General features: G+C 40.2%; 1 protein-coding gene across 1 annotated transcript; it reads right to left on the bottom strand.

Annotated features, from left to right (window-relative positions):
* Positions 1-1,586: 1,586 nt before the first annotated feature.
* LOC310950921 (mitogen-activated protein kinase kinase kinase 5) lies at positions 1,587-22,629 on the bottom strand. Its single transcript, XM_083918952.1, has 28 exons — positions 22,147-22,629; positions 21,911-22,050; positions 20,377-20,564; positions 20,042-20,210; positions 18,981-19,087; positions 18,605-18,775; positions 18,275-18,387; positions 17,446-17,605; positions 16,767-16,917; positions 15,974-16,078; positions 15,536-15,585; positions 14,916-15,011; positions 13,603-13,687; positions 13,139-13,272; positions 12,197-12,324; positions 11,110-11,246; positions 10,879-10,984; positions 10,594-10,751; positions 9,431-9,632; positions 8,945-9,113; positions 7,198-7,363; positions 6,136-6,321; positions 5,915-6,020; positions 5,453-5,699; positions 4,223-4,347; positions 2,871-2,968; positions 2,684-2,760; positions 1,587-2,490 (listed from the first exon to the last, which is right to left on the bottom strand). The coding sequence occupies exons 1-28, from the start codon at positions 22,472-22,474 to the stop codon at positions 2,394-2,396; spliced, it is 3,999 nt and encodes a 1,332-aa protein (XP_083775078.1). The 5' UTR covers positions 22,475-22,629; the 3' UTR covers positions 1,587-2,393.
* Positions 22,630-25,322: the final 2,693 nt, after the last annotated feature.

The raw sequence follows: 25,322 nt of genomic DNA, 5'->3' as shown, positions 1-25,322 counted from the left end.
GCTAACGGTTTGCATCCTATTAGCCGGACAATCCTAATGCTATTGTGTTATAGAGCTAATTAGAATAAGGCAGACTCAGGGGCTGCACTCACATTACATTCAATTATCTGTAACAGGAAATAAGTTTGTAGTGACAGCCGCTGCCTGCGCTGTAGCTTTAAGGCGCTGTGACTCAGTAGCACGTTAGCATGTCAAACAGACACATTATAACAGTTTGTATATTAAAAAAATCAGCTCTCTTGGACTATTTATCACAAGACTAATTTATTACTCAAATAACAAGGACGCAGGGGAGTAGAATGTGATAGGATGATGCCAAATTGAATTTTGTTGATAAAATCTAAATATAAATTTCCTTTCTGACACCGTTCAAGGACAGATGAGACAGATGCCCGGCTTGATTTATTGGCCCTCTACCTTTGGATTTGTTCAGCATTCACGGTTATCGCAGAGGTAAATCAAAGCCTGTCATCTTTACTGTGAGAGGACTGATCACTATTTTGGCCAAAAGGGATGGAGAGTTGTTTTTGTGACCTTATGATGCTGAATGAATACAGGGTATCATAAATCTATGAAGACAGGAAAGGGAAATGCCCATTTTAAATCACAGGAGCTGCTGTTGTAATCAGGCTGCAAACACTGAAGCTGATGTTAATTACTTTGTTGACAGCATATAGGGTGAGGGAAATTAAACATGTAAAATACTTTATCATGCAGATGGGCACAGCGGGTCACACAAGGCAATGTTAAAAGAATATGAACGCACCCTTTAAAATGACCAGTTGTTCAAAAGAAAAGTATGAGTAACACATTACAAATGTCTTTCATATGCGCTATGGTTAGAAGGAGCCAAGCCCAGTCTCTCAATGAAGTCATATCAGCTTCCAGAGCACTAGAGCTGGCATGCATATGCCATTTAACAAGCCTCTGTTGATCAAAATAATCAACATCCTCTGATCTCACACAGGACCAGTGAGATTAATAAGTAATAATGACACACTGGAAAAACTGAGTCAGATATGTGCACAAATGTCTTCATATGTGTGAAATGTTTTTTTGCCTATAGGTCCATCCCTAATGTTCTGATCCTGACCTTTCCATTCCTATTGTTACTCTAGCCCGCGGGTGGGCAATTCCGGTCCTGGAGAGCCACTGTCCTGCATGTTTTAGGTTTCTCTCTGCTCTAACACACCTGAGTCTAATGATTTGCTCGTCACAGTTTGATTATTGTTAAGACTCAGGTGTGTTAGGGTAGGGATAAACCTAAAACATGCAGAACAGTGGCTCTCCAGGACTGGAATTGCCCACCCCTGCTCTAGCCCAACTTCTCAAGTCTTAACCCTTCACTTTCACCATGAAGAAGTGAGGACTATTGAAAATGTTATCAGAAAAAAAAGAGTCTAAAACTCAAACAGCAGTCCTACACAGAAGGAAAGCAATTAAAACACACATACCATAGATAGACACACTAGCAGAGCCCATGTGGCTGTTTCTAAGGAGATATCAACATTGTGAAAATAGATGAGAACATGAGTGAATGGTAAAAAATGTTCCCCACTTCATCAATTCTTCCAGTCTGTGTCACTCCCTAAAAAAAAAAAGTCCCTCACTGTTGCAAACAAATGGCTGCATGCAGATAACAAGCCACTCTGATTGTGATTTCCATGTCTTCTTTTATTATGAAGCAGGTCGATGTGCTATATAAATATTGTGAAAGTATCAAAACGCTCAATCCACAGAGAAATGCACACAGGTCGTATTCAGAAATAATATATATATATTATTATATAATGTCTTTAAACGAGCCATGAGGAAGGTTGTGATGTCACAACTAAGAGACACAGGTGCTAAAATGGACAGAGGGTGAATACAGATATATACAGACAGATAGTCAATGAATGTCCCCCTGACAGTTCCTGTTTTTTATCTGAAAAGGGATATACAGCAGAAATGATCAGTTTTACCCTATGCAGATATATTCATCTTAAATACAGTATGTGCTTAATAACTTAGGTCCTGCTAAGTTTTCTGTTAAAACACAGTAAAACAGCGTCATCAGAAGGCACCATTAGAATATATTTATCATGCTTGTTTGCAGACAACGCAATACCCTAATTAGGGAGTTTTTATAAAGGCGTAATTGTAGTCCCACTTGCCAAAGCCCTGAGAAAATGTGTTAAAAAAAAGTTTTTTGCAAGATTTCTGCATTCTAGAAGCGCTCAGTATCTTTAAAAGGAAAATACATTCACGGTCCAACAAGGGAACCAAAATCTATCCGGCTTTACATCCTGTTCCCCTGCAAAAACAATGTTCATCACTGCCCCACTTCCTGCAGATGACACAGGACCAGCCTGTCAATGAATCTGCCCTTTGATGTACAACATCAGAAGCCATTAAAGAAGAGTGTCCTCGCTCTCCTCATTGTGCGTGCTGAGCTGGGTCTTCCTGCGAGCTGTGACGGCTGCCCAGATTCGACACAGCATGCCACCTCTGAAACAACAATTTCGGACATCTTTTAATACAGTGTTCCAAATGAGTCATCTCAAACACCACCGGGGCTTTTTGATGAAACTCAAACTAAAGAGGTAGAATATTTTCTACACCATCGCCTCTGAGGGCAATCCCCTCTTACGGTTCTGCATCTGGACAGATGGTGTGAGGCTGATGTGTGGAGGCAGCTCACCTTATTCCACAGTACATCAAGTCATCCCTGGAGGCCACGTTGAAGAGACAGTCCAAGGTGAACTCATGAGATAGCAACTAGAAAACAGGATCACACGTGTTTGGCTTAACAGTGGGTAGACAAGTAATACCAAACAGCCTCTGGAGTAAAACAACAAAGAAAAAGGCTGAGCTTATGTTGAGTTTACCTTATTAATAGTGTCTTGATCTACAGGGACAGACTTGAGCCAGCGCACCAAAGCCTTCACTTCTGGATCAGAGCCATTGTGTGTAGCCAATCCACCATCTATGATGTGTAAAGATTACAGACATTCAGACTACCTGTTGCAAATAAAAGAAGATACTGTATCCCACACAAAAAACAACAACACTTCACGTGTTTCCGCAGGCAAACGGTTTAATCATTATCTAAACAGTAAAGTCAAGTTGGAGCACATTAGCTGATGATCTAGTCTACGCCTCCGACAAGAACCAGTCAGGCAGAAATCCGGAGCCTGAAGCTGAGGCGTGGTAGGGACTGACTGGTACAAGTGTTAAAACAGTGAGGAGAATCACTCAGTGACTGATAATCCAAAGAGGGCACGGTCCCTTGGTGCAATCTGGTCATGCTGCAGCTTGTGTAGTTAATTATCGGACTAATACGCTGAGCTCTTACCGACTCTGAGATAATGACTCCGTTCTAACGTGATTGGCAAACAACTTTAGATGAATGAAATAGCAATTATCTATCAACTATTACTGAATATCCTTCATTTTAATTTGGGAAATTCTCAATATCACATAGAGGGAAATTATAACAAACAGATTTACCTAACCTTGAGATTTGTTGAGCCTGCCCGACATGGATTAAATAGGATATGGAAATATTCTTGAATGTTTGTTTTAAGGGGCATGTACTGGATGCGTAGGTTTGGACAGACTAAAGTCAAAGCTACTGGCAGAAAGACTGTGACAATCAATCAAAGGAGAGTTTTTTAAGCCTATTTAAATTCCTACACAATAGAGATGATGTGTTTTATAGTACACACGTTTTTTTAAACATGTACTTATCATCAGCATCATTGTCAAATAGAATGCGCTATATACTATATATAAATATACTAGGGGTGAAAGAAGATATCAAAACACTTGACTGTTTGTGATATTGTATAGATTCAACCCCCCATCCCTACATAGAAGTTTTGTATGGTGTTGTATATTGTTGCTTTTTAAATATATTTATAAAAACTCTATCTTAATCTATTTTTTTGCCTACTATTAGGTAGACAACAGTTATATCTTGACCTATCTTTGTTAACCTTATTGTCTTTTAGCGGAATGTGTATGTATTATTTCTATTGTCCCGAAAATTGAGTGAAAACCAACCACTTGTAAACACGTACTTGGCAAATAAAGCCGGTTTTGATACATGATTTGATATATTGAGTGAGTCTTTTTAGTACAAAAATACCTATTAACGTTTCCCTGGACAGCTATTCTGTGCATAACCACTGACGATGGAGTACAGTGGATGTGTAACAAACCCTGTGGTTAAAAATACCTTTTCTATCAACTTCAGTGACTGCTGCTTTCCTCAGTGCATCTATCTGTTCCTGCTTCCTCTGGACAGAGTTCCTCAGGAGCTCCTGATACTCTCTCTCCTTCTCATTCAGCTGACTCAGCAGTCTGAAACACAAACAGAAATCATTACTCCGCAGAAAACAGTGCAACTTGAAAGAGAACCTCTTCCACTACTTCCAATTAAAAGCTAGTCATAAATCTGCACTAAAAGTAAATTACTGAATTTAAATAATTTGTTTAAGTGTACAACAGTTTAGAACAATATGTCTGCATATGATGAAGGCCATCCACATGTTCTATTGTCTCATAAGTTGTTGCAGGACTTTTTGAGTTGATAGCATTTCTTACACAGATTTGGTGCCAATTTTTTTTACTACTCGAGAATTGATAAAAATGATAAAAATCTATTTTCAAAATCTACAAATGCCACATTAGGACATCAGGACCTCGATGAACAACAAATCTAATGATTTGACTCCAAATCCAAAAAGCCATGCTGTGATCAAAAGCTTTTGACTATAAGAACTGCCTTTTTGGGTGATTGAATGGCGAGCACTTCTGCTGTGTAAACTGGTCAGAAACCCCCTAATTGTCAATATATAGAGGAGAGCCATACATCTTCTGAATGCCCTCAGTCACCAGTTTGTGGCTGCAAAGTTCCATGAGGCTGTGATTATCCTAGAGATCAAGACAGCTTATTTTATACGCTTATAAGCTCAAGCTTCAAAAAAAGCTCTCACTACAATGAAATAGCAACTGTGGGGACATCATCACACATTAATACAATAAGGCTCATTGAATCCACAAGAGTCTCAGCTTCCCAGTACTACCCATTTTCTGTAATTACAAGACCTCAGTATGCAGAATTGACCATCTGAATGCAGAAAATTGTGTGGTTTTTACCCAAAACTGCATGGGATTATCTCAAAGTGGGCATAGCTGTAAAGGGGGAGAACCCATCGACTCTAGATGCAAAATTGAGCCCGCTACAGCGGCGAAGAGATGCCAGTGTTGGAGGTAGTTGTATTTTTCCACAGCAAAAACATTTCATTTAAAATCCAGCCACAAACTGTAAGTTCATGTAGCCTTAAATCTAAACAGACATGACGATAACGCAGACTGCTTTTCATCTCAAAACCATCACCAATAAATGCAGCATGTACCATGAACATGAACGCTTTGCCATGAAGAGAACAGCTAAATGCCATACCTGCTGGTCTCTAACCGGAGGTCTCTCAGTTTCTCACTGAGGGGACAGTTGCCGTTGAGGATGAGCTCTGTAGGGGAGTTGGGGCTTGTTGTAGGCAGGTTATCATGTATGGATGCTGTCAGCTGCATGCCTACTGGCGGCAACAGTTGGTCAGGGACGAGAATTACAGGAGTGTCTGGGTCGGCAGACTGATCCTCAGGAGTGCTGTCTTCAGTCTCAAATGAGGACTGCAGCTGGAGTTTCAGCTCTGAGAGGGAAATGGTGGGGAGGAATGGAAGAAGCATTGACAAATAAATAAACAACAAACTACTGAACTTATACATTATAAGTTGAAGCTGAACAAATGTATGGCCTTTCCTCTGTGCTTCCTTATTCTCATGTCTGCCTTTTGTTAAGCACTTTGTGACTTTGTTAAGAAAAGTGCTATATAAATAAAGTTTATTATTAGTATTATTTTTATACCTGGTAGGAGCACAGTGATGGCGTCCTGTACTGCTTGTCTAAGCAGATTGTCCAGAGCAAACATCCAGTGAGGTTTCACTTGCTGTTGCCTCAACACCTTCTTCACCTGCACACAGAGCAGATAGTTTAACATAAACATAATATATTATAGCAGGCAACATTGTAATCACAAGAAATGTGGACTGTTGGACAAGGACTTTGTTGACCTTTACGTAACTTACAGCATCTTGAAAGCTGAACAGCACAGCCTGCAGGCTGTTGAGTGATATCGCTTCAGCGAGCAGTGTGGCTCGCAGTTCCAGCAGGCTGCTGGTCAGCTGCTTCCTGTCCGGGGAGTGTATGTTTTCTCGCAGACAGCTAATGAGCTCGGTGATGTGGTCTGCAGTTAGCGATGATCCATCTCCATGCTTTTAAAAAGAGATTTGGAAAATCAGGATACACAACTTCTCTTGTTCTCATTCTGGAAATAAATAAAGGCTTATTTATCTCACAAAAGTGCTCTCTACTTAGATAGTAACTGTCCATTTCAGCTTGTTAAGGATGGACGTTTGGATGTTTAGTTCTGACACATAAAAATATCCGTTATATTAAATGTCCAATCACCTTTGTTCCTCTAAGCCTCTGAAGCTATGGTACCGCATTAAAAACAACTTAGTTTTATGTTTCACAGATTACTCTTTACTCAAAACCCCCAAGAAAGAAGTGCACAAAATATTGTAGACTCTAACCTTTTAATCGTTATAGTTATATTAATTTAATAAAAACCTAGCCATTATCTCCTAAATTGTCAGAAAATCTTGCATAACACAAAGAAAAAACATTAAGCATCAAATTAACTGGGGAGAAACTGCCAAAGCTGACCTTTTATTAGATTCTGCAACAGATAAAAGCTTTCAAGTGAAAAACAAATGCCAAATCCAGTGTAAAATAAGTTGACAGAAATTCCTCAGGCTCAAGATTATTAACTGGTAAGTCAACATAACTTTGCACTCACTGATGTTCATATTTGGAGTTATGGCAATACCAATAATGGAGATTTTCTGTAATATCAAATTAAGAGAGGATCCAGACATTCAAAGCTCATTATGTGTACATTGTCATTAGAAATAACTTCTTGCAGTTACTGATAAACAACATCTGTGTAATATAATAACTGCTCAGCCTACTACTAAGCCTACTCAGAGACAGGGGTTGCAAATGAGCTTTAGTTAGATGCCATTTATTTATTAACAGTAAGATTGTACAATGTTTTGGCCCGTGTTGCTGTGACTTTCTTTACCCACCTGAGGCACAGAATCCTGTATATTAAAGACGACGAGGCTGATGTAGTCAGTGAGGACTCGATGCAGAGTGGCTCTCCTTTCACTGTCCTTTCTCAGCATGAAAAGACCAATACTCTCCCCTGCTGAGGCAGGACTGCTCATGTCTGATGAAGAGTCCTCTGGTATTCTGGACAGTAGGTGGCAATAAAGAGATCCATCAGCAGAACAACAGGTAAGCTAAAACACAAGTAATGTATCTAGTGAAATGGGAATGGAAAAAGATACGGATATCAATTATTCATTATGTAAGTAAGACATGGTTAACTGTAGACTGTGCCATTTGATACAGAGGCATTTTACCCTTTACACAGGATGTAACCACACAAGACTGATCTGACTGAAACCTCAATGTGGTTTGCCACTGATGTCAGATCCTGAAGATGAAGATTAAAGGGTTTTTATCTTCTGTTGAGCAATAATCTGAGCCACTGAAAGATGTTTTTGCAGACATTTTTAACATCTGTTTCAGCCCGGCAGCAGTGGACAACTGCCTCAAAAGTGCACCGTTGTTCCCGTCCAGAAGAAGCCCGACCCAGCTTGCCTCCATGACTTCTGCCCTGTGGCTCTCACACCCATATTAATAAGGAGTTATTTGAGCAGCTGGTCATGCAGCACATCAAAAACTGTCTCACTGCCAACCTGGACCCACTACAGTTCACTTACAGAACCAACCAGTCCACAGAGGATGCAGTCTTCACTACACTCCACCTCACACTGTCAAAATACCTGGTATAAGGCGGGTATCCCTCACAGAAACACCCCTAATTTGAATGTGAGCAGCCCCTAAAGGCTGTTTGACCAGGCTTTTATTGGAAGAGAAGGTACTTTTTCTCCTCTGAAGAAAGCCTGGTTGCTGATTGGATTTAACTCTAAGCAGGATGTAGGCAGTACTCAATGCCAATTTTAATTGCCGGCATAATAGAGAGTAGACACAGTGGTGTAGGGCTATTTTTATTACTACCACAGCACACAAATGACTCATGCGTATTGTGCATGCGTATTGTTGAAATGAGTGCTGCAGAGACCCTGGTTGGACTCCGACCTGTGGCCCTTTGCTGTGTGTCGCCCCCCTCCCTCCCATTTTCCTATCAACCTCCAACAGCTCTGTCCAAATAAAGGCACAAAAGGCCCAAAAGCTGATCACTGATTACTGCATTGTATTTGCTCAGGTGCTGCATTTACAGAAACAAACCAGCGACAGGAAATATAAAACAGTACGCTCTACATTTACTACCACAACTACAGCTGTCTGCTCTGAATTCACCCCCCGACTCTCTCTTCACTGGCACACACACATACACCATACTGAGCTAATCCTGAATGGAGATACTCTATATAACATCCTCTGCACCATCACTGTCACAAATGCACACCAGAAATGTCAAGGTGAAGTGTTTTTTAAGGTACCACCCCATAGTACCACAATATCAGCTGTAGAACCAGCAGGATGCTAAATTATTCCCACAAGCAATAAAAATGGTTAAGAGGCCCCTCCTCATACACACACACACCTCCAACCCCCAGTCAGTTTTTAGTTCTATATTAGAGATGTTCATTTTTACCTTTGTAAGTATTAATTACTGTACAATATTTATTAATTGCACTGATGAGAAACAATTTTCCGTACTCAGTGAAATGACAATTAAGTGAAAAAGATACGAAGAGGATACTAATAGGATACGAATAGGATACAAATAATCTAACTCACGACAAGAAGCTGCTGGTGCTGGGTGGGCTCTCAGAGTCATCGTCCGCTGTGAAGTTGGCCTGGTGCCTCCTGAAGTCCAGGGAACAGGACAGGTCGATTGAATCCGTGTACGAATCAGTGTCCTCCACAAGGATGGAGATAGGCACAGACAGGCTGCGTTGGTAGTCACCTGCACACCAAGCGACTTTGTTTAGATATCAGTGAGTGTGAAAAATCCCTGTCAACCAGGTTTCATAACAACTTGTACAACAAGGTGGCCTTGCGTGTGCAATAACAACAGTTTAAAAGAAAAATGTAACAGCATAGGAACACAAGAAAAACAGAAATGTGATGGGAAGTAACATGATAATGATGCAAATGAGAAGAATAACTAAATTATATTAGATTTTGTAATGTTAGTTACAGAAGTTACGGAAAGTTATTTAGACAAAATGACATATGATATATGAGAAAGAAGAGTGAATTTTGAGTGTGCTGAAGCCTCACCGGCTGAAAGGTTGTCTTTAGTTTCTGATTCCTGCGGAGCCCTGGATTTTTTCCTGGGGGACGACCTGAGGAAGGGGTCCTTCAGCAGCTCTGTGGCTGTGGATCTGTCATCGGGGTCCGGCACGAAACAGTTCATGATGAAGCCCTTTGCTTGGTCTGACATGCACTCTGGAACCTTGGGGTGGATCTTAAACATGCCCACCTTGATGGGATTGTTCAAAGGAAATTGTACATGTTCAGTTAAACGACTTTCCTTAAAGATTGTGTATTTTGGAGGTCCAATATTGTAAAAAGGTGAGATTACATGGCTTGTTTTTATTTTTATAAAGCAGGCTGAGGTGCTATATAAATCCTGTGAAAGTATCAAAGTGCTCAATCTACAGAGAAATGCACACGGCCTGTATTCAGAAACTGCGCCTTTATATGAACCGTAGACCCGGAAATGCTTAATCATCAAATAATCTGAGCATTTCAGACCGAAGGTGAATACAGGTACAATCAGACAGACAGTATAAGAAAAAGGTGTTTTTGAACATTCAACTATGTAAACATGTTCTAGTAGAAACCCAAAATACAAGTATGAACTGGTATGAGCATAATATGGGACCTTTAAAAGAGAAGTTGCTGAAATTTGTTCAACAAGACTCTTCAGCTCTCTCCATTGCTCAATGAGGCTGTACAATGCTGTGTTCATGTTAAGGTAATCACAAATTTCTCACTTGTAAATAGTGCTCACAGCAACATTCAAGTTTTACTAATGACTAGGAAACAATATATCCAACAATGAATAACATGGAAATGCCAAAAAAACAACAACTAATATGTATCAAATATTCCATCATTCATGTAATGTAATCAAACCAGAATTTAATGGATATGGTGGTGCAAGTCGATAACATGGGAATCTTTCTCATCTCTACCAGCTCTCCCGGTAGTTTTGGACAAATTCTAGATTTGACCTGATGATGGCACTTGATGAAAAGTTACCATTTATTATAATTCATCCTCAGGGATATTTTATCCACAGGGATATTTCAGTCGCAACCCCAAAAGCTGAACTCACTAAAATGTAGAATTTTCCTTTTATGAAAACACCACAATCAGCATGTATTTACGTCAACCTAAAATACAACTTATTAAGCCCTTATTATATATATATTTACCTTGAACATGGCTGCCTGAGGACTTCCCAGCTCATGGAAGGGTGTTTTCCCTGTTGCAATTTCTATTATAGTGCACCCTAGGGACCAGATATCAGCCGGCTTCCCATAACCCCGAGGTCCTTGGTCTATAATCTCTGGGGCCATGTACTGGAGAGTTCCTATTGAAAATAATCGTCAAAGTGATTACAATCCAACTACTGCAATCAGTTCATAGATGCAAATACAGTTTATCCTTTGAGTTAAATCTGTAAATAAATAGATGTATTAAAATACACAGCATCTTACCAGCAAAGGTCTCAGTGCAGGGGTTGATCCCTGCTAATCGTTTGGAGGTACCAAAGTCAGAGATCTTCAGCACTCCACTATAGGTGTTGATCAATACATTGTCACCCTGCAGAGAAGACAAATCACCCACACTCTTATTAAATACCATAAAGCTAGGATGAAATCACTCTAGAAAGCAGGATCATCATTTGCCATCTTTCCCCCGGGGTCCCAGTGTGCTCCTCCGCTCACCTTAATGTCTCTGTGGACTATCTGATTGTCATGGAGGTATTTGAGCCCCTCGAGGATCTGCTTGGTGTAGAAGATGATGGTGGCCTCGTTATCCTTCAGGGGACCCCATTTGGAGCGCAGGAGAGATGACAAACTTCCTGCGAGCAGTAAATGTCACATCATATAAGCGGATTTCATTTTTTTTCCATTTGAAATTGCCATTTTATAAGAACAGAATCCTGAAAATGTTATTTTATTTGAGATGAGAACCGAGCACATTTCTACTGTTTGTGTCACACTGGGAAAAAATACAACAACAACTGTTTTTGTTGAAGATCTCTCAGCTACATGTGCAAACCAAGCTATGAATAGGAATGGTTCCTGTATCTTTAGATGTTTTTCTAACAACCGCACCATTGTCAGACAAGATTTTTTCTTCATTGAGCAGGATGTAGGAACCACCCACTTTCTTGACACCGACTTCCAGTATATGTTACACAATCCCACATGCACCGCTAAATCTGAACACAAGACAGACGCAGACTTCCTCGATGCTTAATAAAGGCATCACCCTGCAACAGAGTCACACAGTTACTGTGGAAGTGCAGACTCAAAGGAAGGGGCAGGGCTTCCTCATGTTGGCACAACTAAGGAATCGAAGCATGGCTTATTTGCAATGCAGTTTTGAAGACTTTCACATCTGGTCACCTGATACTAATTGGCCCAAGTCTATTTATTAGTTTGTAGAATACATGAAAACAGAGTGCAACACCAATGTATTAGTCAGGGTCTCTGTGTAAAATATAAGTGAAAGGGCATCAGAAATTGTATGAGCAGGTGTGAATACATAAAGAGTTGGTTGTCAGGTCTGTAGCAAAAAACTAATTTGAGACACCCTCAGGCAATTCTAGACACTTTCCTGTTTGCGAATATAATGTTTTTAAGTTTCATACAGCAGTGTGATTTTCAGTTAAATATCTTTGAGAAAGTTAAACCATCGTTGATACTGTATTTTCCATGTTTTATAGCCAGCGTATGTGTGTGTGTGGATTTGGCTAACGATGTAATTGACAGTAACTAAACAAAGTTTCCATTTTAGGAATCATACCTCCAGGTACTTCCTCCATGAAGATCTTGATGAACCCATCCTGACTGACAGAGCCCAGGTACTGGACAATATTTCTGTGTTTTAGCCTCTTGTGCAGAGCGATCTCCTCGTGGAGGGGCTGGGAGTACCTGGGAGACATAAAAACATGCAGAAGTCATGTTGGATGGAAAAGCAGACCTCAGAAGTCCACATAAACAAGTTCAATGTTGGTTAGAAAGAGCATAAAAAGGTGTGGGGGGATACATAACCAAAGTGTGGTGAGATGCTTCCATTCACATGATGGGTATCAAATGAAGAAGAAAAAAGGAATGAATGTACTGGTATTGATATCCAGCCCATAAACAGGTTTAACAAGTAAATAAAAGAAATGGTCAATGGGAGTTTTACTCCTACTTTAAAATCTTGAAAAAGCTTTACACATTATGTCACATGACAGCTGCTATTGCACCATTGTGTGTTATTCCCCCTCCCTTTTTCTCTGCGTCTTCATTTAACGGGATCTTGTTTCACATGTGGATCATCACTACTCCACCTACTAAATTGACACAATAATCAATTCAATTCAATTGGTTGTTGCTGATAAGAGTATGTCTTGATAAAAAAAAAAAAAAAAAGATAAATACTGTGCTGTGTTGTGGGCACAGCAAGGTTTGGAAAATGTTTAAGGTGATTGAAATATCACATTTCCTTTGATGAAATGGTGAGTTTAAGGTCTTAGGTCTTAAGATCATAGAGTAACAAACAGATTGAAAGTCCAAACACTCATCAATCTCCCCCAAGAATCCTAAAGAGCACGCCAGTGAGTGTGATCTCTGCCAGATGATTTCCCATTTAGGGTATTATGGAGAAAAAAAAACATTCTAGTGGGAAACAGTGCAGCTTAGTGTTTCCCAGTAAGGGGAGACTCTCATGACAAACAGTGTGAGTGCTTGTTTCTCGTACGTGCTGTCCTTCTCAGGGATTTCCTTGATGGCGATGCGCACTTGGTTGCTCAGGTCCCTCCCAGCATACACCACACCGTACGTCCCTTTACCCAGAACCACCTTGTCGCCATTCTCATTGGTCTCATAGATGTACTGTAGAGAGAAACGAATGAGGATGTGACGAATGAGTGTGAGCATCACAGGAATTGTGAGAAATGTAACAAGGGGAAGAGAGAAACATGAAAAGCAGAGAGAACAGATGTTTCATTCAGGGACTTCCGACATGAAAACCCAGGTCCAGATTTCTGTTAAGGAATATAAATGGATACTACACACATTGCCAAATGACTTGGAAAATATGCTACAGGAATGTTTCTGTTGCTGAGGAATTAGATTTGCAGTTGCAGTTGTGTTCTACTTGTTGAGGCAAGTGAGACCGAAACTAGAGCCCACTTTGCATCAGAGGAATGGACTGTGACTGACCTCTAGTATTCCCTCAGCTGCGTGGTTCAGGTCCTGAGAAGGGTGTTCAGCCTGCTGAAGCAGAGAGTTTACCAGCTCGCAGAAACTAGTGAGAGAACAGTTTGAGGAGGCATTAATGTAGATGAAAATATGCTCTTAATGGAGCATTTGGTTAAGTACAGTTACAGTGAATTTACGGTAAAGTAAAGAGAATACCAACAACATCGGAAGTGTCGGTTGACAAAGCATTTACCCACAAATTTACCCAATTTCCCAAATCCAAATATTATGGAGCTATGCAGATGGCTGCAGTTTAACTTTGATTTCTTTGGTAGACAGCTCCAAGACTTTCTGTTCCAAAACTGTCTACAGTCCTGAGGATCCAGGATATTGTATCAGGAGTGCTTTGAGCGCTTTAAACAAAACTGAGTTCACTTTGGGAGCTGCACTGACTCCCTGGTAAGAAAGGCAAGGCAAATGTCATGGTTACACTGGCCTTAATATTTGTGGTTCATCATATTATCCCTATAATAAATAAATACATTTTTTATTGCATCCCAGACAGGAAACATCTTTTATTGAAAAACCAACAATCACACAACCTTAGATAAGCTAATCATCACAAATCATGTCCTAAAAAATGTATGCAGAGTGGTGTTAATTGTACATTTGACAAACACCTTCATTTTTTACTTCTTTTAATAGGCTGCATCAAATGAGAAGATGGGTTTTCTGTAAAATAAAAACCAATGTTACTTGATTTGAACTCTTACTTATGGGCTGTGGCAGAAGAAACCTTATGGTTACAGGATAAACTGTATTTTGCCGGTCAAGTTTCTCGTGAGGATACTCGTGATTATCCCAATAATTGAAATTTGCCACGATTAACTTAACTTTTATTGTGCAATTCACAATAAAATTGATTTTTTTTCCCCCCATCACTGGGCAAAGCAAAGACATTTACTCCTTAGACACATGAGGAAATTCCAGGTGTCCCCTTATGAGCTGACCGAGTGTGTCTCTCATAATTCTATCTGCAGCAGTATATACCACAAGAGGTTAGAAGGAAAGTGCATTTTTCTGTGATTTGAGGTCAGAGTGAAAACATCTGTCCTAGGGGGATTTCCTAGAGGACAATAAAGGAAATATGACTCACTCAGTGCAATTGCATCACACCCGATTCTTCCACCTACTAGACTTTTAGTGTTCAAAGCTAGTTTGCCTACTTGCCTGTCAACCTCTGATTATCTTCTTTGTCTCTATCTAGCGCGCACACACACACACGCACACACGCACGCACACACACACACACGCAAAATCTATCAGTCACTCACCCTTTACAGTGAAGCTCTGAGGGGAAGCAGAGCTGGAAGTCATCTGAGTTATAGTGGACATACAGGAAGCAGCTCCTTTCATCAATCTTTGAAGCACTTTAGAGGGAAATAAAGCAAATCACTAACCTTACTTTATTGTTTAGAAAATGCATGGCAGTGCCAAAAACTGTGTATAGAATTAGATGCATTAACCCCTTTTTCTATCCCAGAGAACCAGTGGTCAACCAATGTTTGCATTTCAAAAGGGTATCATCCTTTAATCAATACGTGGGGCTTTGCTGGTGAACAACCCTGCACCAAAGAAAACAAAGGTGTTTCTAATCTTTCCCCAAATATATTTCAATCTGATATTGTTTGTTTTCCAAGCAGCTGACTGTTTTGGGTATTTGTCAAAACTTGCCCAATTGGCAAATCATTTGACAAAACCAATAAAAAGGCTGCAAATAACAGAAGTAAAGCCTGAAACCATATTGGCAGAACAAAAACTTGACAGACAGCCAAGGTTTCCAAGACAACCCGTATGTTCTGGGTCGTCTGGCTTTGCTTCAGACCTGAACACACCCAGAACTCAGAGCAGATATTATTTGAGTGATGTTAGCACAGACTGTAGTCAACTTTACCTCACACCCCGGATTGCAGAGGCTGGAAAAGTCCACTGGTGTAAGCCTTTCTGTAGGGTCAAAGATGAAGTTAAAACACGGGATAAAGACAGTTTGACTGCTAATACGTGACAGATTGCGCATGCCTGAGCAGGTTTTATATGCATGCACGTACACATGCAAGAGTGAAAGTAAACAGCCTTGGGGTATGAAGACACTCTAAAGAATACACACACCTGATTAAACATTCATTGGAGCATAAATCAGTTTGACAAAAGCCGGTTCTTCATTGTATCATACATTTCATTCTGTATGTATTGCAGGTAAACATGGATTCAGATAAGATGATGGCTCCGGGGGTGTGTGTGTGTGTGTGTGTGTGTGTGTGTGTGTGTGTGTGTGTGTGTGTGTGTGGGTGTGGGGGGGGGGGGGGGGGGGGGGGGGGGTAGGTCTACATACCTTTAAGGGTGTAATGTGCTTCAACTGGACAGTGCGACTTTCGTCCTCCTCGCTCACACTCACAATAGCTGGTTGGAGGACTTTACTGGGCTCCAGAATGAGCACCTGGAAAGAAGAACATTCAAAATTCTAGTACCAATGTTCATTTAGTTGTAATGGTAGGTCAAAACGGCCTGGCTCCATTATTTCCTGATGATATTCCCCCTTATTGTAACATTATTACAGCAGTGTGTGTTAGCAGTGTTGGGTCAGATTGCTTTGAAATGCAAATGGAAATACATGTTTATCTTTATCATTTGTAATGTAATTTAACCTAAAAACTTTTGCATCACATCAAAATCAAACATTGAAAATGTTGAAACTATACATAACCACATAAATGTTGTCTAAAAATATTTGTTTTTTCTCTTTAAACATCTCAAAACATTTTCAATGCAAAAAAAAAAAAGTTCATTTTGCATATTCAGCATTTACAGTTGGTCACATTACACTTACAAAAAACGTACAGGTGCACTGTGTGTATTCCAGCCTACAACATGTCGGATGCTGTTTATTTCGGGTAAGAAGCACTTAAATGCAAAATGATCATCTTCAATTTTCAGTGTCAATAAAAACATCATTCACTTTAAAAAAAACACATATTACTAAATATTATTAAATTGAATCTGCACCGATTATAGTGACTTATTTTTGTAATCTGATTCTCTAATCTGTGTGTGAACCTCAAGGTTTGGAATGGACGGATCTTAAAGTGTTCTGTTCATTATTAGGGTTAGTGTCAGTGTCGTCTTACTGGGCAGCGGGCTGTGGAGTCAGTGGGTTTACAGGTCTGCAAAAGCAACTCCATCCAGAAGTCCACAGTTTCCTGTTTAGGAGACTTCACCTCTGGTAGCTTGGCAAATTGACGGTACATGATGTACGTCTCCATAATGGATGCCACATACCTGAAAGAAAGACTTCAGTCATGAATCCACATTAAATAAACATGGAAATAAGATCGGAATCCCTCTAAATGATTTCAGATTTTTTAACTGTAACTGCTGCTACATTTTTAACACTGTCATCACTTACCGCTCCTTATCACTTATTTAGTTTGTACTTATCTTATTTCAGTATGCTGCTAAACTGCACGGTGTGTATTGTTGTATATTGTATAAACCTACGTTTAACCAGAATGTCCATTGCACTCTGTCACATTTAGTTATTGTTTGATTTACTTTATGTTAGCTTTATTTTGATTTGACTTATGTTAGCTTATTGTTACTCTGATCCTTCCCCATCTTTGTATTGAAACTGTTGCACAATAATTTCCCACAGAAACAGTGAAATGTCCCTCCCTAAATAAAGCTTCTTGAAACTTAATCAGATCAATCAAAACAAACTAATATGCCCCAAAAAACTGAATCCTGATGATAATTGAACATCTTGCTGTGCATGATCACTACTATTAGGAACCGATACTTAAGCCTCACCAGATAGGGGCCTTGAGTCTGTAGAGTTTATCAGAAGCCACGATGACTTTTCTGTGTTCGTTAGCGAGGATGTTTGCTCCGAGGTAGAAGCCCACATCCCAGTATTCCTTCATCTTCTCCAAACTGCCCTTTCTACCAAGCAGGGTGCTTATGGTCACACCTGAACACCAACATGATAACACACAGCAAAACAACTCATTAACAAACTCATATAAAAATCACTAATAGACTTTATTAATAACATAAGTCATCTTCCAGGGTCCTGAGCTGAAGGAGGAACTATGTAGCAATATAAGGATACTATCATAAATAAGTGATAGAGTGTGGTCTTTACCTAGTCTGTAAAGTGTCCTGAGATAACTTTTGTTATGATTTGGCACTATAAATAAAATTGAATTGAATTGAATTGGATAAGCATACATACTACTGCAATACAGGCACCAAATAAGACAATATGAATGCAACACCACAGTGATTCTAATCAATTAATACGGCATGGACAATTACGTACTTGTATCAATCCAAAGACCATATCATGATGTGTATTGTGAAATGCAGATGAAGTACTATATGCATAAATACACTCTCCTAAATCTAGCACCTTAGCTGTAAAACAACAGAAATTCTGCGTATTGCAGTGTATCTTAAAAACATTTCAAATGTAACCAGATTTGTGACCTTACACATTTATATTGTGGGTTGCATCAAAGCAAGTGTTGTTAACCCCACAATACGTGTGTAAAGCATACGTAGTATAAACTTTATGACACACTGAATCTGTCTGTGTCATTGACTGTCTCTGATAAAGAAAGCAGAAAGCATCCGGCACCTATTTTGCGCAGCTCAATAGAAGTGTCAAATTCATGTCCAGCTGCCATCAGGAGGACCACGTTGTTGATGCCCGAGTGAAGAGTCGGCTCCGTCTCAAAAGCTTTTCCATACCTGAAAAATAATATAAAAAGAGCTGTAATGATACAAGAACACTGACAGATTTGAATAATTATAATGCAACATAAACTGAAAACACATACGAGCAGCAACAAGTAATATTAAGTAGGGTCTGCGATGACAAAGTAGTCCAAGTACAAAAAAACGGACAAAGGCCACTTTTCATTACATGTGGACCCGTTTGGAAGACCAGAACACAAAGAGACTGTACCAATAGCAGGCCTGGTCTCTGCTGCGCTGATCAGTGAACCCAGAGCTCATGAACATGTCTTTGTAGATCCTTCCACACAAACAGTAGACGTCTGATGCCACCTTGACCCCCGACTCCACAATAGGCAGAATTGCATCCAAAGCCATAGCGCGATCTCCGGGTTGATTCCTCCTAGTATGGGGAGGATTTGTTAATATAAGCGATGATGATCTGTAATAAAACCCTTTATATATCTTGCATACATACGTAGCAAATAAAGGCTACTGGCTGAGAATGGCACAAAAACAATAAGCTGTAACCAAAGAAGAGGTAGTGATACTTTAATCCTGTTGACATGTAAGGCCAAATATGAATGCAGTAGGAGCCAGCTGGGTACCTGTTTAGAGCAAATATGTAGTTAAACTTGATATTCTGATGTTTTGCTACCATACACATGGGCAGGTCATTCAGAGTCTCCACCAGTTTGATGATGGCATCATAGTCCTGAGAGAAGAGGGTGCAGAATTACAGTGTATTATTACCATGCCTGCATCTAATGATATTTAATAATCTATATTATTACACCACATATTGTGTGTATATATATATATATATATATATATATATATATATATATATATATATATATATATATATATTTCAGAATATGACACAGGGCTTTTCATGTTTCAAACCATACATGCACATATTTTTGCTTGAAAGTTTAGTCAGTTAATCAAATAGTTGAGCCATTGATGTATTTTTTCATAAATCTAATAGAAATGCCAAACATTTTTAAGGTTCTGACAAAGTAAAAGGTTTGCTGTTTTTTTCTATGAACGGAATCCCTTTAATTCTTATTATTTGTATTATTAATATTATTATTATTATGCTTTGTTCAAGCAATATAAGCAATGATAAAGTTACATATTTGGCTCTGCAACCAACCAATTTCCTGATTTAAAAAAGAAAGAAACAATAAAGAAAATGCATTTTACTCTATTTTTAGGTATTTACTCAATGCTGGGAAAAAAGTACTCAGATCTTTTATTTAAGTAAAAGTAGCAATAGCACAATGTAGAAATACAAGCCCTGCATTCAAAATCCTACTGAAGTAAAAGTGCAAAAGTATAAATCTAAAAAAATGCACTTAAAGCACCAAAAGTAAAAGTAGTCATTATGCAGAATGGTTCATTTGAGATTATTAAATATAATCATTGATGCATAAATGTAACAAACACACACACGCACACACACACACACACACACACACACACACACACACACACACACACGCACACACGCACACACGCACACACGCACGCGTGAATAAGGGATTAAAAAAGTGGTATCTATATCCATAATAATACATTACAATCTATTTGCTGAATACCTGAGTAAATGTACTTTGTGACATCCCACCACTGCATTTACTCACATGCACACATAAACACGCACCTGAATGTCCCTGTAGGACAACAGCAGGTTCATGACTATATCGGGGGTGAGCAGCTCTACACTGTCCAGGCGTTTCTGAATGCGGCTCAACTCCTCACTCAGGGCTTGGCCGCTGAACCGCTCCCGTGCCATACGAATCTCATGCCTGATTGACTCCCGGAAATACTCGCTGTCAGCAAAAAAGAGCACAGGAGTCATAACACTCCACTCTTTCACAATCTTCAATAAATCAGCCGACATGGAGGAAGCATAAGCAAATGCATGTGTGGTCTGAGATGATAATGTTATTGGCAAAGCACACGACAGTGAACAAAGCCCTGTAGTTTATGTCTGACCTGGACTGAACGTGCACATTGTTCAGCAGATGCACCAGTGTCTCCACCAGCGGGGTCAGCAGGGGCTCCAGCTGGAAACTAGGCTGCATCAACTCTTTGATACCACTCATCATTGTGGCATCACAGGCAAACACTTTGCCCTGAGGTGACACTACGTAAGGCATGAACGTGTAACTCCCACACTGCTCCTGAAGGAAGAGAATACACACACATCACACAGGGACAAATACTCACAGGAAGAACTTGATTACCTTTTTCCAGATGCCAATGTTTTTGCTTACAATGCGTAATGTTTCATTTCAGTTCAACTGTCGGATGAATACAATTGATATGTGGCCTTTATTACAGACATGATATTGTCTTCATCAAATCTCTTTTATAGACCATAATTAGTCTGTTTATTCTCCGTTTTACATTAGTGTATATTGACTATCTTTAGGGCTTCTGCCATTGGCTGGACACAACAAGGCATTTACAGTTGTCAACTTTACATTTGGGAAATAGTGATGGACATTTTTCAAAGTTTTCTTACATTTTATGTAACGTAGTTCCTACAAAGTCATTTAAACAGTAAAAAAATGTCTGAAGTTTTTTTAACTGTCCCAACAAATGAATAATTGGCACATACGTTTATGAGAGATTAAGGGTTTACTGGTTTGCCATGGTTTCATTTTCTTATCCAAATCAATTCTAACCTCCAGACTTTTGGGTACAAAACTGTGAAGAACTCGTGATAGTAGTGGTTATGTAGTTAATGTGCTTTGGAGGGCAGTATAGACCAAGCTATTAGCCAGGAAAATAACCTGCAAAGTAATAAAAAAGTATTTGTTTATGGAGTATGTACAATGCAAACAGTGGACCACACAGGGCATTTTACTGGTATTTTGCAGAGAGCCTCAGAGAACAACCAGTTCATCCAGTATGCTGGCAAAACTTGGTCCAAGGTTTGTTGCGAAATAGTGAATGGACAGGTCCTATCTGTATCAGTTCTCAATGAACGTAAATGGTGCATATAAGTTATCAATTAATCCGGTTTACACAAACCATTTTACACAGTGTACCTGAGTTTGTAATCCATGGTTGCAGTCCTACTTTAATTATCACATTCATTCATAATAAACTGTGTGTGTGTGTGTGTGTATGTTCATGACACACACACACACATGACACACGCTGACTTCTGGAATTATCACATTCATTCATAATAAAGTGTGTGTGTGTGTGTGTGTGTGTGTGTGTGTGTGTGTGTGTGTGTGTGTGTGTGACACACGCTGACTTCTGGGGGCAGTTTGTAATCCATGGTTGCAGCCCTACTTTAATTATCACATTTATTCATAATAAACTGTGTGCGTGTGTGTGTGTGTGTCTGGGGGCAGTTTATAATCCATGGCTGCAGCCCTACTTTAATTATCACATTCATTCATAATAAACTGTGTGTGTGCGTGTGTGTGTGTGTGTGTGTGTGTGTGTGTGTGTGTGTGTGTGTGTGTGTGTGTGTGTGTGTGTGTGTGTGTGTGTGTTACTTTTAAATTACCTTGACAGCATGTATATCACTGTCTTGCTTGTAACAGCATAGGATGATGTTATTGGTCATGCTGAAACTCTCTCTCACTCCCAGGTGATAGAAAAGGGAAGGCTGGCAGAACGCGTCACTCATCTCGACCACTGCTACATCTGTGGAGCAAAGCGAACGGGGCGGGTTAGTTAGTTAGCTGCGTGTATTATGTGTCATCATAAGCATTACCCTCCAGTCAGCATGCCTGCACTTGCCCGCATTGTAGAAACTATCCAGGATGTCTGTGGTGCCCAGGGATATTCTCTCGAACGGAATGGTCTTGAAAACGGCGTGTGCGTCCGCGCAGGCTTCCTTCAGGCACTTCAGGGATAAGTTCTCCTCGGTGTGCGGCACCGACGCGTCCTCGTTCACGATGTACGCCACGCTCACGGCTCTGGTCCGACTTCGCGGAGAGACGATCTGTTTACCCGAGCCGCTGGCGTTCACCTCTAAGTCCTGCCACAAACTTCCAGCTGACACCCAAACTGGATCTTTCCTCTTCGGCTCGCGCAGGCTCATTCTCCTGCGCTCCGTCGTGTACATTTTCTCACTTAGTTCTGCAGCCGACACTCAATGCATGTCTTTGTTAGAGGACAGCTTTCATTAAGGAACACAAAAAAACCAACAGCACGGTTGCTTGTTCTTGTAATTCCCCAGGTGTGTCGCCGCCCCTGCTCGCACCACATATCCACTGTCATTCCCAGTACTCCTCTGCACTCGACCCGCCTCCTCTCCTCCCCTGCTCCGCTCCGCTCCGCCCGCTGACATTTGGAGACTGCAAGTGAACGGCACACAGCCTCGACTCTCGCATGACCTCTGCTGTGAAACCCATTCTGTTAGATTACATGTGTGATGTTTGTGTCCAACCTCAATGCCACCTTGTCAGACAATGTATGTCAAAATCCTGTCTTTTTACATACTATGAATAACTATGTCTCATATTGGATCTACGGAAGGACAGGTGGACAGTGTGGGGTGCGAGGGAGCTGGATGGGGGAGTTTCTGCCTCGTGCTTCGCTTCATATGCTGTGTCGTCACTTTTTTGTTTTCACGTAATGCTCTATAATTCTATGAACATGACACAGAACTTGGTAATTCAGTTCAACAAGGATCTAAACTTGGGAGGCAAATACATATTTACATTTATTTCAAGGGGTGTAAGACAACTTTTAATATATATATACTTGATTTATTTTGAAATAGCGTTATTTTTTGATTATAGTAACCACTGTGTCAGAGGAGAACATTTAAACAATGTTTTCTTCGGGCTATAGGATTAAAAAATGAACAGGAAGTGTAGAGGCTCTTGCTTTGAATGACTTCAGCACATCTGCGCCCACAGGACATCACTAGTTTCTCACACTGCTCTGGTTTGATCTTGGTCCATTCTTCTTCAGTCTCTTCCAGGTTCAGTAACTGTAGAGGGTTTCTTTGACATTACTTTGTTGCCAAGGAGATTCTCTATGGGGTTTAGATCTGGACTCTGGGCTGGCCATTTCATTGTTTCAATATTCTTAGCTTCGAGGAACTGCTTAACCTGTTTTGCAGTGTGACAGGGGACATTGTCTTGTATGAAAAATGCAGCTGCACAAAAAGCCCAACTCCTGCTGCAGAAAACATCCTGCAAACCATGAGCCTTCCTCCTCCAAATCTAATTGACTTCTTCACACACGTTGGGTTCAGTCTTTCCCCAGGCCTACCCAGAACATAATGTTTCCATTGAACTCACTGAAGTCACTGGATCAGTTCTCCTCTGTCCACACAACATGCTCCTCAGCAAAGGCAAGTCTAATTTTTTCATTCTTTCTGCTGATGAGGGGTTTTGTCACTGCAGAGTGGGCTTTCAGTCCAAATTTTCTTAAATGACGAGATACTTTGTGCCAAGACAGATCCTTGCCCTGTTCAGCACTGAATTGACGAGCAACTCAAGTTTCAATGTTGAGCCGATTCCCCATTGAGTCTTCACATAATCTTGTCTTCTCATGCGCTTGTTTTATGTGGACGGCCGTCCTTTTTGATAAAACTTAAATTAGTGTGTCCTTGTAAAGTGTCAATATTCTTTAAATCAGATCTCTCTTGCAATGGCTGTGAGGGTCATACCTTTAGCCTTCATCTGGACAAGCTGCTGTCTCAGGGTTTCAGTCACCTCAGAGCGACTTGCCATCTTGCATAGTAACCAGGAAAGCTGCTAGATAAATAGGGTACATAAATAGAGTGCAACAATAATTGTCACCTGGCGCCTCACAGCAAAAAAGTTCTTGGTTTGAATCCCGGCTAGGGCCCTTCTGTGTGGAGTTTGCATGTTCTCCCCGTGTCTGCGTGGGTTTCCTCCCACAGTCCAAAGACATGCACGTGTTAGGTTAATTGATGACTCTAAATTGCCCGTAGGTGTGAATGTGAGTGTGAATGGTGGTCTGTCTCTGTTTGTCTCTGTGTGCCCTGTGATGGACTGGCGTCCTGTCCCGACAGGGACAAGCAGTTGAAGATGGATGTGCCAGTTTAACACCAATAACTGGGAGGTATCGGAAAGTGTTCTCTAATTTTGCTCACGGCTTTTTTCACAAAATAAAGGTTTTTGTTGAAGTGCCGTGGTTATTTAAAAAAACATGCTAGACACACATGACACACGCTGACTTCTGGAATTATCACATTCATTCATAATAAAGTGTGTGTGTGTGTGTGTGTGTGTGTGTGTGTGTGTGTGTGTGTGTGTGTGTGTGTGTGTGTGTGTGTGTGTGTGTGTGTGTGTGTGTGTGTGTGTGTGTGTGTGTGTGTGTGTGACACACGCTGACTTCTGGGGGCAGTTTGTAATCCATGGTTGCAGCCCTACTTTAATTATCACATTTATAGGGTAGACAGCAAAGGTATAGCCACAGCGGATATTCTATCAAATTCTGGACACCAAAAAAAAAATTCAGTTTTTCATACTAAATCAAGTATTTATGAGTTGTTCTCGAATTTTGATCTCCTGTACTGTCACTCTCACTGTATATATATCATTCCCCTATCTCACTATTTTCTCCACGTCTGTGAATAAAATGAAATGATTATTGGATTACTATTTGAGATAAAGGTGAAGACCTTAAAATAATATACTCACAGAGCCATCCCTTTGCTAAACAGCCTCATCCTGCATCCTGTCCCTTAGGGGATGGAAAAGGAGTCCCTTAAGGAAAAAGGTTGGGAACCGCTGCACTGGTCCCTTGCAGTAAGAGGAAAGTGCAGACTTAGACAAGTAGATATGCAGAAAATAAGATTCATAAATGCCAGTAAATAATTACTTTCAATGCACGAATGCCTCCTAATCTGAATGTCTGAAAATATCTCTCTCTATATTATATTGATACAAATCTATACATTTACGGGATTCTTTTAAGATCTTCTGCTACAC

Source organism: Echiichthys vipera (genome assembly GCF_963691815.1).
Source record: "Echiichthys vipera genome assembly, chromosome: 8".
NCBI classification, from domain to species: domain Eukaryota; kingdom Metazoa; phylum Chordata; class Actinopteri; order Perciformes; family Trachinidae; genus Echiichthys; species Echiichthys vipera.
The sequence above is the reverse complement of the archived record's forward strand: the minus strand, read 5'-3'. Positions and strand labels throughout refer to the sequence as shown.

What these genes read in the sequence shown, in the direction of transcription:
- LOC310950921 (XM_083918952.1), bottom strand. Translation starts at nt 22,474, where the DNA reads ATGTACACGACGGAGCGCAGGAGAATGAGCCTGCGCGAGCCGAAGAGG. An exon ending in ATCCCTGAGAAGGACAGCAC is followed by an intron (nt 12,325 to 13,138) that starts GTACGAGAAACA and finishes TATGTCTCCCAG; the next exon opens with GTACTCCCAGCCCCTCCACG. An exon ending in CACTGAAGTTGATAGAAAAG is followed by an intron (nt 2,969 to 4,222) that starts GTATTTTTAACC and finishes TACACATCATAG; the next exon opens with ATGGTGGATTGGCTACACAC.